The sequence below is a fragment of the Pteropus alecto genome, unplaced genomic scaffold (assembly GCF_000325575.1).
Source record: "Pteropus alecto unplaced genomic scaffold, ASM32557v1 scaffold177, whole genome shotgun sequence".
In the NCBI taxonomy this organism is placed as follows: domain Eukaryota; kingdom Metazoa; phylum Chordata; class Mammalia; order Chiroptera; family Pteropodidae; genus Pteropus; species Pteropus alecto.
The window spans coordinates 12,566,419-12,580,341 of record NW_006442207.1 but is presented as its reverse complement, the minus strand read 5'-3'; the positions used below and the strand labels follow the sequence as shown (position 1 = coordinate 12,580,341).

The 13,923-nt window shown below is 47.6% G+C and overlaps 1 protein-coding gene across 7 annotated transcripts in view; it reads left to right on the top strand.

Moving 5' to 3' along the window:
• The window catches only part of SUFU (SUFU negative regulator of hedgehog signaling), a 93,424-nt gene that overhangs the window by 63,930 nt on the left and 15,571 nt on the right, over positions 1-13,923 (top strand). For all 7 annotated transcript variants that reach the window (XR_001517730.2, XR_003042839.1, XR_003042838.1 and 4 more), the window contains exons 8-9: positions 151-262; positions 13,250-13,384. Coding sequence is in view for 4 of the 7 variants with exons in the window: in XM_006920904.3 (XP_006920966.1) it covers positions 151-262; positions 13,250-13,384 (247 nt within the window). In the remaining 3 variants the exon portion in view is untranslated. The remainder of the gene's footprint in view (positions 1-150; positions 263-13,249; positions 13,385-13,923) is intronic.

The following is a 13,923-nucleotide window of genomic DNA, read 5'->3' as shown; positions in this document are numbered from 1 at the left end:
CTCCAGCTCACAGCTGATGCCTAGAGCAGGCTCAGGAGGCTTTCTTGGGAGCCTTTCCTCAGAACATCTGCTGACCCAGGTTCTAAGGGCAGGGTTGGAGGATACTGGGAGCCCAAAGGGCCACCAGGCAACTTAGTGGTGTTGTTGCAGACACAGAGCAGATCCGGGAGACCCTGAGGAGAGGACTTGAGATCAACAGCAAACCTGTCCTTCCACCAATCAACCCTCAGCGGCAGAACGGCCTCACCCATGACCGGGCCCCGTAAGTTCCCCACCCCCAGAGGGGGTTAGTAGAGCTTCATGACGGCAGTGTCCCAGGGCTGGGACAATGGGGCAGTTTTGTCCCGAAGGGTCTGTTTCTGTGGCTTGCATGAGAGAGAACAATGCTGATAGCCCTTGCTGGATGGGCCCAGGGTCTGAGGCACATGGATCTGTGGGTCATAGGAAAGAGCCTCAGAGCGAACCCAGCAGAGCAGGGATATAAACATTAGTAAATATTTACACGGGCTGTGTGAGCAGACGGGAGGCCAAGTTGGGGCAAAATCTGACTTGGGCCTCCCAGCCTTGTGGGAGCCATTGTGCTGAGTACGGCCGCCCCGCTCCTTATCTCAGTCTCGGCCAGAGTTGCCCTTCCTTCCTTCCTGGAGCCTGGTCTCCGGCTGATAGCTGCAACCCCAGGGGCCTCCCTGTCTGGCCAGCCCCATATTGGATGCCTGCTACTGAGGCCCTTCTTCCTGCCTCCCTTTCATGGGGCCCAGGGTAGGGAAGGGAAGTCCTTTGCAGGCCTCTAGGAGCCTCAATAGCCCTTGGGAGAAACTGGCCACCCAAGAGGTCAAATCCGTTTCCTGCTAACCTCTCTTCCTCTGATAGGGGACAAATGGTGGTCAGGGCTAGAGCTTGGCACCCCTCTTTGCTTAGTCCCAGGGAAGCTCTAGGGAATAGCTGCTGGCAGGGGATACCTGGGAGCTGGCAGGCCAGAGCAGGGACCTTGCCTGCCAGGGAGGAAGTTTCCGTGCTCTGGGCTAAAAGGGAAGCAGCTCACTCCTGCAAGACCATAGTGATCCATCCTTCTTCTAGAAAGTCTTTGTTACACACTTGCTGTGTGACAGGCTTAGGATCCAGGGGTCCATCTGGGGTATAAGCTCTTGTAGGGACACGTGAGCTGAAACAATTTAATTAATTAATTGGTATGAGTATGGCTATAGATGCAATTTGTAGGAAATAGCTACTACTTTGAATTAAAGCTCCAGATGCTCATTCATGAGCTCCAGAAGTGGTAGTGATTTAATGCACTACAGAAAAGACAAGTCAACGTGATCCGGAGTAGTTAGAGAGGGCTTCTCAGAGGAGGAAGAACATGAGATGGACCTTGAAGCTGCCCTAGAATTTTAACAAGCAGAGAAAGGAGCTGACAGGGCAGGAGGCCGGGCCAGGTTAAAGTGAAGGCTGTAACTTGGGAATAGACTGTGGAGTAGGGAGAATTATTCTGGCAACAGGGCAGCCCAAGATGCCTCACCTGGTGAATCTGCCATCTAGAAGCCATGAGAATTGAGCTCTTTGGCAAAAATCAGGAGAAGCCTCCACTGCCACCTCAGAGCAGTTTTCAAGTCCAGCCAGTGGGTTTCTCCAGCTAGCTGCCTTGGAGTAACTGGCTTGAGGTACTGTGATCTCCCTTGGCAGCAACAGATGGCCAGGCTGAGTCGAGGGGCATCTGGAAACTCTCCACCTGTGAGTGTGGACCCTGTCCCAGGGCCACACTCCTTCTTGTGCCCTGAGCTTGGCTTCTCCTGTGAGGCCCTATTGGCACTAGTGATAGGCCAGGAGGTACTCGAAGGCCTAAAGGCTCAATTGCCTATAACTTGTAGACACAATTGCCTATAACTTGCATATTGCCTATAACTTGTAGACACAATTAGTCCAGATGGCCCTCCCAGTTCTGGAAGGTCTTGGTTTCTGGGCAGAAGGGCAAGGACTCCTGTGGAGACACACCCCTCTTGTATATCTGGGATAGGCCTGGGATCTCACTCCTTGTCTTAGATGAACTTCCAGCTGCCAAGACCCCAGACACTGCAAGGGAGCACAAGGCTCTGGGTTCCTTGATGTACACATATAGCCCAGACTCAGCTCCTCCTGACTGGGCAGTAGGCATCGGATCTGGTCCAAGGGCTGTCTGTAGATACAAGGCAGAGGCTGCAGCCTCTACCTTTTGGCCCGAGTTTGCTGAGCTGCAGAGACATGGGTGGGAATAAACCAGAGGTGCTAGTGGGTTGGGGTGTCTTCCCTCCCTGCAGCTCAAGTACCTAGTCAGATTTCTAAAGTGCCGGAATCTGCAGTTTGGAGAGAATCAGAACATCTCCTCTGAGATTCTCAGTGCTGGTTACTAATTTGTTAGCAACTGGTTGAAAAATGGTTCCTCCTTCTTTGCCAAGAACATTTTCCAACTCACCCCTCAAGTCTCTCAAGACTCCAGCTCTCTATTATCTCAGGATCGATGGTGATGGACTCAGTTTAGATTAGCAAGCACAATGGTAATATCTGTGCTGCCCACTCTGGGACCTGACCCCATTTCAGATAAACCACATGGATTGTGACTGAGAAAGCCGACCCCAAATGTGCTGGCACCAGTGTTTGCTCCTCTCCCTGTGGGGGAGCAACCAGTATGGGCCTTATTGTATCTGCATGTCTGATTTTCCTTTAGTCAGGCTTTCGGGGCTTGGTGCTCTGGTGCATGGGGCTTTATGAATCTGACTGGTCTAAAGAGGCTGTAGTTCAGGGGAGCTGATGGAGCCTGGACATTAGCAGCTGGGCTCCAGCCTGTTTGGGGAGTCAGGTACTTGCTCTTTTCATACCTCAATAGCAACTAACAGTTAAATAATACTTACTATGTGCCAAGTAATGTTCCAAGTGCTTTATATCATATGAATTTAGTTCATCCTCATAGTCACTATTTGTAGTAGATAATCTTCTAAATGAAGAAACTGGAGTACAAAGAGGCTAATGAGTAACTTGCCCAAGGTTAGAAAAGGGTGGAGCTTATGGCAGCCTATCAGCCATTAACATGGTATGATAGTCCTTACTCCATGATCAGGGACCCCGTGAGGGGCACACAAGTCTGTGTCTCAGAGGTAGTAATAACCCCTGCTGATGGACCTCATCTAACTAGTCAGAACATGAATAGAGACCTTTCACATGACACCAAGGACAAGGCTAAAGCCCCATGTTAGAAGCTTACTGTTCGTATTTAACTCTAGAGAAAACATGCTTCCAAACCCCAGCGATAACAAGCTATGTCATAACTGGCTCATTTATACCAAAATTACTTCTTGACACAAAGCCTGTTTTCTTCCTGTTCAGAAACAAAACCAACCCTATTTCTTGCCCCTCCACCACCTTAGAGCTTGGGGATTTCTTTCTTTCTTTCTCAAGGCCTTACTTCCTGCTTCCCAGAAAAGCAGGCCCCTCTGGGCAACCTGCTCCTCTCCCACCAGCCCTTGCCAGCCCTCCACCCACTCCCTTCCCGGAAGGAGAGTCCTTAGCCCTCTTTGGGGCTCCTTCCAGCATTTCACAACCCTTGCATTCCAGCCGTGAAATTTGTATCTGGCTTTTCCCAAGATGATCAGTTGAAAAGTCTCCGTGGCCTTGTTGGCGCCTCCCTTCCCACTGCCTGCCCGGCCGGGTTCCGGAAGCATGAGAAGCAGCTCCTCTGTGCCACTGAGGAGAGCCTCGCTCAGGGACGGTGCCTGCCAGCACTTGTAGGGACCTGGGAGGAAAAGTCACTGGGCATCTTCTCGTCTGAGATTGCCTGGTTAGACATGGAGTGTTCTACGGAGTCTGGCCTACGCTCCCCAGCCTCTCTGCAGTGAGTTGGGACATGTGAGTGTCTGGCACATCGTGTGGGGAGGTTTGCATTTCTATGAACTGTTACTCTGATGCTGGGAACCTGCAGCAGTGTCCCAGGACCTCCTCCTCCTCCTGCCAGTGACTCACCAGCTGAGGTTGGGGGACTTTAAAGAGCTCCGTGGGTCGCATATCCTCCCATAGAAGGCAGGGCTCACACACATGTGTGTACTCGTGTACACGTGTTGGCGGAGAAGGTTCCCGACTATGGGAAGAGCACTTTGTAGTTGAGATACCTTTAAAAAGCAAACTGACCATCATTGCTGAGCCAAGTGTCTCAGTCTCGTGGAATTGCACCAACAGCTTTTAAGGCATATTGTTTTCTTTTTGCCTTAATTTCCCAGAGAATTAAGATTTTGTAGCATGAATTCTCCTGTTGTAACATTCTCAGCTGCATCCTCCCTCCAGTACACACACACGTACACACATAGATTTCTCTTCATTTTTATGAGTGTCTCTGCTCCCATTTGTTTGGCCTCTTGGATGGGGTGACTTTGCTGCCTCGGTTCCTGAGTCTTGAATAGCTTGTGACCTGGCTGGGGAGTCATCCTTTAGAGAAAATTGTGTTTTGTTTTGCTCAGCCTTGAGGCCCATGAAGATTAATTAGGAGAAGAAAATATCTAGTTTGCATCCAGTGAATTGGATGAAGGAAGGTGAGTTTCCATCTGGGAAAACAGCTGGGCTGTTGCTATTGATGTTTGCACGCAGAGCAGTCTTCAGTAACCCTGCTCTAAGCGGTCTCTGGTGTCAGTAGTGCCCAGCCCAGAGCCTGAATCTGTCACATTGGCTTCTCTCATTCTTCCCATGCTGGCGAAGTACAGTTGTTTTCACTAGAGAGAAAACCCAGAAAGAAACAGGCCTGCTCTCAGGGCCCCAGCCAGGCCCTACAGGGCTGATGGGAGGGGCCCAGGCCTCCGTGATCTACATTTGTCATACTAAGTGCCTGCCTTTATGTGCCTTTCTCAGAAATATACCTTTAAAAGGGCAGATCAAGGGGCTCCACAGCAAATCCAGCTCTGGTGAATGTGTGTTTGAACTCCTTTCTTTTCTCCACTTCCTCAGAGAGATGAAACTGTGGCCATTGTTAACACCCCAGCCTTAGAGTTCATGGGCAGCGTGTTGAATTCTCCATCCAAACTGTATCCCCTGTCCTCAAGTTGCACAGTCAAGAGTATTTTTATCGCCCATCCTTGATCCTCGGTGTCACCCAACACTTTAGTAGTGAGTCACTTCTCCAGGGAAGGGAAAAGGGAGGCTCGAAGGCGAGAGCTGGAGAGAGGAAGTGACTCAGTGTCTCAGAAAATGGAAAGCCAAGGGCTCTGGTTAGAGTAGGCTCGTTCAGGAAAGCAGGGGTCTTAATCGCCTCCCAAGTCAGAGCGCAGGCTGAGGATGGAGATCTGTGGTGCCTAGAGGAGTTCACAGTTGATTAAGGAATCCCCTAATCTCAGTGCAGGTTTTCTCACTCTGTCGTTTTCAGCTACACTCTGTCCCACTATTCCATCATCACATTCCATCCTTACAATGTTTGCAATGAAAATACTGCTTGTTATCATTTGGTTATTGGTTTACCAATAACCTTTTGAGGCCTTTTACTCCTGGTATAGTCACCATCAGGAAATTTCTCAGAATGACCGGGTGATACAGCCTTGTTCTTCACAGTAACTGTGGAGGTGAGCTGGTGCCCTCATCCCCACCCACACCCTGTTCTAATCCTGCCCTCAAGGCAGACCTGCAAGTGGTTCTTTCTCTGGAAAGTTCAGAGCTTTCGTCAGCAATCTGAAAGCAAAAGGAATAATCTCCCAGGCTACAGGCAGAAGCCAGAGGTTGGGCTGGGCTCAGCAGGCCAAACCCACTTCACTTCTGAATAGTTGCCAACCCTGATGCCCTGGTTCCTGCTCCTGGGTGTCCCCAAGGAGAAGGCCTCAAGTCGTGTGGCCAGTACAGACGTCACCAGTGTCACAGTACTGGGATTGTGGCTAAAAGGAGCCTTGGTGGTTCAGCTCCTCTCTTTTCCACCCTTGCTGCCATTGATAGAATATGACCAATAGCCTTAGACTAAAATGGAGAAACTAAAACTTTTCAATCCGAAGATACCAGGGTGGAGAGGAAACCTGGATAAAGTTCTGTCAGTCTGTAAAGTGTGGGTGGGGTGAACAAGGGCATGTACTGTAAACTATACACTGTACAAGGAATTAGGACTTTGTCTTGACACTGGAGGGAGAAAGTGTTTCAGGATGTGTAAAAAGTCACCTTGTACAGTGGGAAGTGTCAATATAGAATGTGTTACATAGACAGGTGGTAAAGGAAAAATACATGGAAAGATTTAGATCAATTCCTGAACTACCAAGGTGTGCCTCTAACCCATCCCATATATAAACCACCCCTCGATGCTCCTAGTACAAGAGGACTCCTGGCCTAGACAAATTTTTGTGGCTGAGCAGCAATTTTTATTGAGCATTGCCATGTGCCAGGCAGACCCTGTGTTGTAGGCTGTTGTTGTCACCATTTTACCAATTAGAGCACGGTGGCTTAAACAGATTGTATAACTTATCTAGAGTCAATAAATGGAATAAGTGTCAGAGCCAAGATTTGAACCTTGAGTTGTTTGACTCCAGATCCAGGCCTCTTCATCACTGGCTGCTGCCTGTAAAACAGGGTAAAAGTGAAGAAGGTACCTGCCAGTTCCCAGGAGGAAGAGAACTGAGAAGAAGACCTTGGAAGTCTACATACCAGTGCACAGAGCAAAACTGATATTTTAGTTTGCTTGGAAACCCAAAATGTGGTAGCTCAGAGGGGACCATTTGGCTGAGGAAAGCATACTAAAAAATAAACTTTGCTAGAGGATATGCTCCATCAAAATGAGTCAGGAAGACGTGGGGTATAGGAAATGGGATCCAGCCTGAGAAAGAGGCAAGAGGAATCACCAGGGTGAAGGTGAAGAGTGATTGGTGATGACAGCTGTGCAGCAAGAATGGAAGGCAACCAGTTCAGACTGGGGTAGTTTGGAAGGATCGTCTGGAGAAATGCCTTTAAGAAGATAATATTGATAAATACTTGATGCATTTGAATGTTTTGGGAGAATTTATAGACCATTGGTAGTTAATTTAGGATTGGATTAGTGATAAACACATAGAAAACCAGGACAGTTATTAAATCCAGGAAAAATAGAAAATTATACCAGAAAGGAAGAGTAATCATAGTATACTATATGGCTCAGTTGTAAATAGCATTGGTATAGTTTCACATAATAATGTAAACATTTAATACTGATCCAAACAAACTTACAGTACCCTTACCTTGGGAAGATGGAAGGGTGGGATGGAAGAGCACTAAAAGCTTGTCTTCCATAGTGGGAAGTCAATAAGTGAAGCCTGAAAAGGGATGACCTGGAAGGAGAAATAAAATACATTAGAAATATTGAGGAAAACACCAAAAGAATCAGCTAACGGATGAAAGTGGTTGTTTCAGGGAGTGGGGGGAAGACTGGTGACTACTGTAATGAACCTTATAGAACTTTTTGACTCTTTAAACTTTACAAAAGAATAGTTGAAAAAAAAAAATGTAAAGGAAATGCTATTATAGGAGCTGTTACAGCTTGATCTGCCCAGGAAATAGAAAAGTTGACATGTCCAGGTAAAAATCAGAAAATTAGCACCCAGGCAAGCCCTGGTCCTACAGAGGAACTTCAGTTTTCCCAGTATCAGGCTATCAGCTGAAAATGAGTAGTACATAACCCTCCAACAGGCCTCCTGAGAGCGTCTGTCTTGAGGTAAAGGAAGTGATGAGGGACACTCGGCTGTGCACCTAATTCTGACCAGCAAAGAGGTTGATGGGGTAGAAGTGACAAGGCCTTGGGAGAAAGCAGCTTGGGCAGCCTTAGTTCAGGAAGGAAAGACCTGTGCCCAGTACCTGCCCAGTGGTCCCCACAGGGAGGGTCCCCACAGCCTTTTAGGGGTTTTGTTGAGTGTTAAGTGAAAAGGGAGTTCTGGAAGATGCTGGCTTACACAAAATGAAACCAGTTCATTTGCCCTCTATAGTCCTAATAGTCTTCAAAATGCCAATATTTTTTGAGGCTCTAATCTGAGATGCAGCATATTACATCCAGCCCTTGCCACATCTGCTTTTCTAGAAGCTTCTCTTAAATTAAAATTTCATCAAATTCCCTTTGGGAAGCCCTGCCTTGGCTTCTAGGAAACGGTTCTTTTTAAGAGTTCAGGGAAAAAATAGATGTGTCTTCATGGCCTTGAAACCCCCAAAAGAAAGACCACTCAAAGAGATGGGAGGTTCTTAAGGAAAAGTACTGTGGTTACATTTTTAGGTGGTGTCAGGAAGACCTGGGGATTTTTCCTCAGTCCTTTATTTGCTCATTGTGTGACCTTGGGCTAGTTATTTAAGTATAAGTTTCAGTTCATCTGTAAAACTGAGGAAAATAATAGGGTCATTATGGAAATGAGAGGAATCGAAGCACCTAAAGAGTTTAGCTTAGGACCTGTACCACATTCTGCACTCAAAATGTACCTCTTAATATTATTATTGTGAATAGTCTCCTAAAGATTAAAAAGAGGTGTAATACCTCCAGGGACCAGTATAGATATGTAGAGAATTCTTTACATAATTCAAATTTTTTGAAGAATTTGGAAAAACGCTGAAAGGAGAAGTATGTTACACCAGCACAGACTTTAAGGAACCAGGGTCAAGAAAAGCTGCAACTCAAGAACTCAGTCTTGCAAAAAAGTACTATGACCAGCAAGAAGGACTTTATTTTTTTGTTCTTCTGTTTGGAACAAGAAGAAGAAAACCTGGGCTCCACTGTGTGGACAGAATAAGGTTAATCAGTGGCAGAAATAAAGTAAAATTTACTTTAGTTCTGTTATGTTTCCATCTCAAAAAGAATGGTTATCAGACCAGGAAGGGTCACACAAGCATTGATAAGAGGATCGAAGCCATGATTTTAGATCTCCTGGTCCACAGGTATTGTGTCCCAGAATCCCAGGCAAATTGACAGATAAGATTTGTGAGTCTGATGTCAGAAATCTTTAAATCTTTGAAGGAATATGAGAGACTGGAATTGGCAGACTCAGAAATTTCAGGATGCAAAAAGTATCTTTGATGCTTTAGATAAGTGAGCTTGGTGTCAACTCTCAGGGAATATTCTAGACTAGATTATTCAGCAAGTAGGCTGTGAACACTTTTTAAGGGAAACAGTGAGCCCTGAGAATCAGCATGTATTCATTAAGAGCCAGATCTGCCAGACCATCCTCACTGCCTTTTTAGGAATAACTTACCTATTTCTACCAGGTAGACGAAGGAAGTACTGTATATAGGTGCGGTGTACTGAGACATTTTGGGAATGTCTTCTGGTATCGTTGGCAAGACAGAAAAATGTCCACTGAGCATCTGGGAGAGTGAAGGGCTTGGTGATAGGATAGGTTGGGTTGATTTATAATTGATTGGAGAGTAATGATGTCAGTCTTTCAGCTTGTCTGCCTGGCCCTGTCCTGTTCACTATTTAATCAAAGCTTGAGATGAGAACATTGATGGAAGTTTATCAGTTTTGTCAGTAATATAAAGTCAGGAGGGAATGCCAATAAGATGTATGCCAGAGTCAGGTTTCAGAAATCTCCAGACTGCTTAAAACACTAGCCAGATAATGCAGAGTTCTGCTCTTAGATCCAGATAATCCACAGGGCCTAGAAGATGGGGGCAAAGAGGTCTAAACACAGACCATGGGAGAAAGCCTGAGGGAGAGTTCGTTGACAGGGGAAGTGCAGTATGATTTGATAGTACAATGAGGTTACAAGGAATGGACATTTTTGATGACAGTTTTAATAGAAATAAAATATCCCAAACAAGGAAGCTCATAGTCCCTCTGTGATCTGCACTAATTAGGCCACATACTGTATTTCCACATATGGACCTTCACTTCTAGACATGACACTCTGGCTTTACAAGCTAGAATGAATCCGCAGGAGAGTGATGTGGATGGATGGAAGATTCCAGAACCTTGTCTTAAAAATATAATTGAAAGTTGGGGCCACACATACTGTTGACAGGCTATGAGAGTGGTTTCAGGGATTTAAAAGGCTGTCATGGAGGGAGAATTAAACTATTCTGGGCACCTTGAAAAAGTAGTTGAGATGAAAATTGTGGGAAGGCTGATTGTGCTCTCTAGAAGGAAGGTGGCCCTGCCTATGCCTCCCTCAGCAGAACAAAGGCCTCAAGAGTTTTCGTTGATCTGTAGTGGGTCAGGCCTTCCCAGAGTACCAGTGGTTGACCAGGACCTACAGTGTCTTCTCAGGGAGTCAGGAGCCCTTTCAAGCCCCATATCAAAAGTCCCCTTTCCAAGTTTAGGACAAGAACCTTTGCTCAGAAGAGGGAACCGACTTGGCCAGAGGCAGTTGGATTATGGGCTCAGGGTAAAGGCAAACAGTCTATATTAAGCTGTCAACATTCTTGCAGGAGGAGGAGCACATAGACTTTTAGATGCAGCCGGCTAACATATTGTTAATGCATTCCAGCTATAGTCTGAGCACCTGTTACATCGCAGGCACTGTTAGATGCTTTGTTTGGGTCACCTCATTCAATCCTATAACGAAAGGGTATTGTAATTTATTTCCATCAAGAGGATACTGAAGCTTAGGGAGAGTTTAAGTCATCTGCCCGAACTAGTGCTGTTAGCTACTCTGCTTCCTGGGGCAGTAGTTCATCCTTCATCCTCTGGCCCCATATCTCCAGCGGTCCTATTGGGTGTGGATCATACTTCCTGGGAACCTTCTCCCTTCCAACCCCTGAAAGCTCTACCTTTTCCTCCACTGGGAACTCAGGGAGAAAACAGCCCAGCTGAAAATTAGGCCATGCTGGCGAGCATACTACTTATTTTTTTATGACTAAGATTAAGCTAACAACCATGCAAAACATTGCAAACCTGTGTCGGCTGCAGATTTAATACTTCACCCAGCCCACACAAATAATTCATGCTTCTGCATCGATGTCCAGAAAAAACAAATCAGCAAAAAGCTGAGCTCTTGCGTGTGTGTGGAGCAGCCGCATTTCCACTGAAGCAGCATGCCGGAAATACCCAAGCTCCAGGACTGCAGATCTAGCGTTTTGCAATTTTTTTTTTCTCTTAAAAGATTAAAGTACATTTTCAAATGATTGAAGCTTGGTGGGAGGTGTAAATGTGGGCACTTGTCACATTAATTCTTCAGATGATTAAGTTCTTTTCCATTTCTTTAAAGCTGTTTGCAGTTGGGTTTGATGTCCTTGGTTCTGGGTGAGTGTGTTGTAGCAGTTACCAAGGTGACTTTAGCTGACTTTCAACAATTTATTTTTCCCTCCAGCTTGAGATGTCTCTAGTCCTGTGTGCTGTTGATTCTTCTCTCCCAGCCCCACCCCTCCTCCCCCAGTTGCTATTCATCAGCATTTTTGCCTGTGCCAGAGAGGCGTGGATGCTCCCTCTAGCAGGCCCCGCAGGCTCAGAGGCCCTGCCTGGCAGCCAGGCCTCGACCCCTTTCCCCTTTCGGGAGCGTGGTGGTGGGAGCATGGTCATATATCTGCATGGACCGTGGTCAGCGATGGCACAGGGAAGTTATTGTAAGAGTCACATCCTGGCTTTTCCACTTAAACTCACTCTGTGACCTTAGGCTTGTCACCTCGCCTCTCTGAGCCTCATTTTTCCCATCTGTAAAAGAAGGGTGAACCGTAGAATCTACCTGGGGTGTTCGCTGTGAGGACTCAGGGAGTGACTCTATGGACTCCTTGCCCTGGAGCAGAACAGGGGCTCACCAAAGGAGGAGTGCTGTCTTTCAGGAGTTCTGCTCTTGTCTGGGCCTTGAGGGCACCCTCTGAAAGGTGGTGCTGGTGTCCTTTCCTGGGAAGAGAGGCAGGAGGCCTAGCAGCAGGGTGTAAGTAAAAGCGCTGGTCAAAGCCCCAAGGCTCCCACGCTGGCCTGCCACAGACCAGCTCCGCGGCCTTAGACGCATTACTGGCTCTCTTTTGTAAAGGAAAAAGAGTAAACAGCCTCAGTGTTTCTTTCCAGTGCTGAAATTTTGTGTCCCTCTTGACCAGAGCATTTTTCTCCTCCTCAGGTCTTGTGAAAGGGTTTGTCAAAGGAGAAGCTAGACCAAAGGGCAGTTTTGGAATTGGCTTTGGGAAACCAGTGGAAGGGAATGCTTTGTGAAAGAGCAGTCACATACATCTGGGGGTGGATCCACCCAGCTGGTGGGAACAGTCTCCATTACCTCGGGGACTTTTATAAACCACTGCCTCAGTGAGCCCTGTGCTATCCAGTGTCACCCTCCATCCTCTTGCCTGCTGACTGCACATCCACTGGGGAAGTCCTCTGCTTCTCAGGATGCCTCATTGGCCACAGGCCCCAGCGCTCAGCCCCCCAGTGTGTGAGGAGTTTGGGCCTGCTCCTCACTGTCTGTCCGCCTGTCAGGCCCAGACATCCTGGGTGGCTTTGGCTGCTTGAATGATAAATAATTAGAGCTTCTTACCCAGTGTTTTGATGGACACTGGGGAATTGTTCTGAGATTCACAGCCTGAACCAGGATCCGGCCTTTTGAATGGGATCAGTGGGTAACCCTCATTTCGGGCTGAGGCAGATTTGAGAGGTTGTCAATGGGGGCAGCTGAATTTGAAAGAGCAAAATTTAGATCGCAAAGGGAACCCATGGCCCAGCTGTGGGACGAGCTATTGGTGGGAAGCAGGACAGGAGGGAGTGTGAAGCAAGAGTGAGGAAGACACTGGAACAGGGTTCCTAGGGCCTCGAAGCCCATCAGGGTGGTGGCCCAGTTCTGCTGCCCAGCTAAGCCTGCTGGTCTAACTCCTGAGAGCCTGGTTTCCACTCCGTCACTGAAGGCTTTATCATTTCCTGGGTAGATGAAGAATGAATATGCAAACTCAAGAGCCTGCTCTGATGTCACAGCCTTTTTAGGGTCATCTGGAAAAAAGCACTTGGAGCCATGTCTCCTGGTAGGCGACATGGACCCCAGCTGTGGAGAACTCGAGATCTGAGGCTCTTGAGCAGGGGAGGAAGGACTCCCAGAAGCGCATGCTTCTATCATACAGGAGAACAAGTCACTGTGACATAATGTTTATAAAGTGTTGACCATAGATGCCAGCTTTAGAACCAGTTTCTTATCTGTAAAAGATATAATAATGCCCACCTCATGGAGGCGTTATGAAGTTGCTTGGCAAGTTCTTGGTGGATAGTGGCTATTGTTATCATCGGTCACCTTCATTGTCATTGTTTAGGACCCAAACCTGAGTGACTGTGATCTTCCTCCTTCCTTCCTCCTTTCTGCAGTCTTCACCTTGTGCTAAACCTGTTCCTGTGCTTGCTTCACAGGAGCCGCAAAGACAGCCTGGAAAGCGACAGCTCCACGGCCATTATTCCCCACGAGTTGATCCGCACGCGGCAACTTGAGAGTGTACATCTGAAGTTCAACCAGGAGTCAGGAGCCCTCATTCCTCTCTGCCTAAGGTGAGCCCTACAGCACCCATCTTGGCCTCAAGAAGCCACCATGCCTGTACTTACCATCTCCCGAACACCTAAGTGGAGTCTGGAGCCCAGGGAGGGAGGAGGACTAGTCAGGAAGCTCCATGTGGGCCTACGGGGGAGCCTGTGGACTCTGAGCCAGCCAGTAGCCCCCAGAGGGCTGAAGAACTCTCCTTTACCTAGAGAAGTATCCCTCAACCCTGCTCCCTTAAGAAGGTTCAGTGAGCTGAGGAGACTCAGATGGCCCTGCCAGAGTCAGAGGTGGTAGGGCAGGGGCTCTGGTGGGTTGGGCTCTGTTTTTTCCTGCTTGCTGCTGTTCCCATGCAAAACACTCAGTTCTTCAGACCCAGTGGCCAGCCTAGCAGACTCCTTGAGGGACCAGGAAGCCCAGCTGTGTTTCTTCTGCTACTGTCCTCAGTGCCAGAAACCCAGCCCTGTGGCCAGAATTCAGCTCTCTGCTTGGGGATGCTACACTGGGCTGAATCTGTTGCAGCTGGCTTCCTCCACAGCCCTCAGGGGTTCCA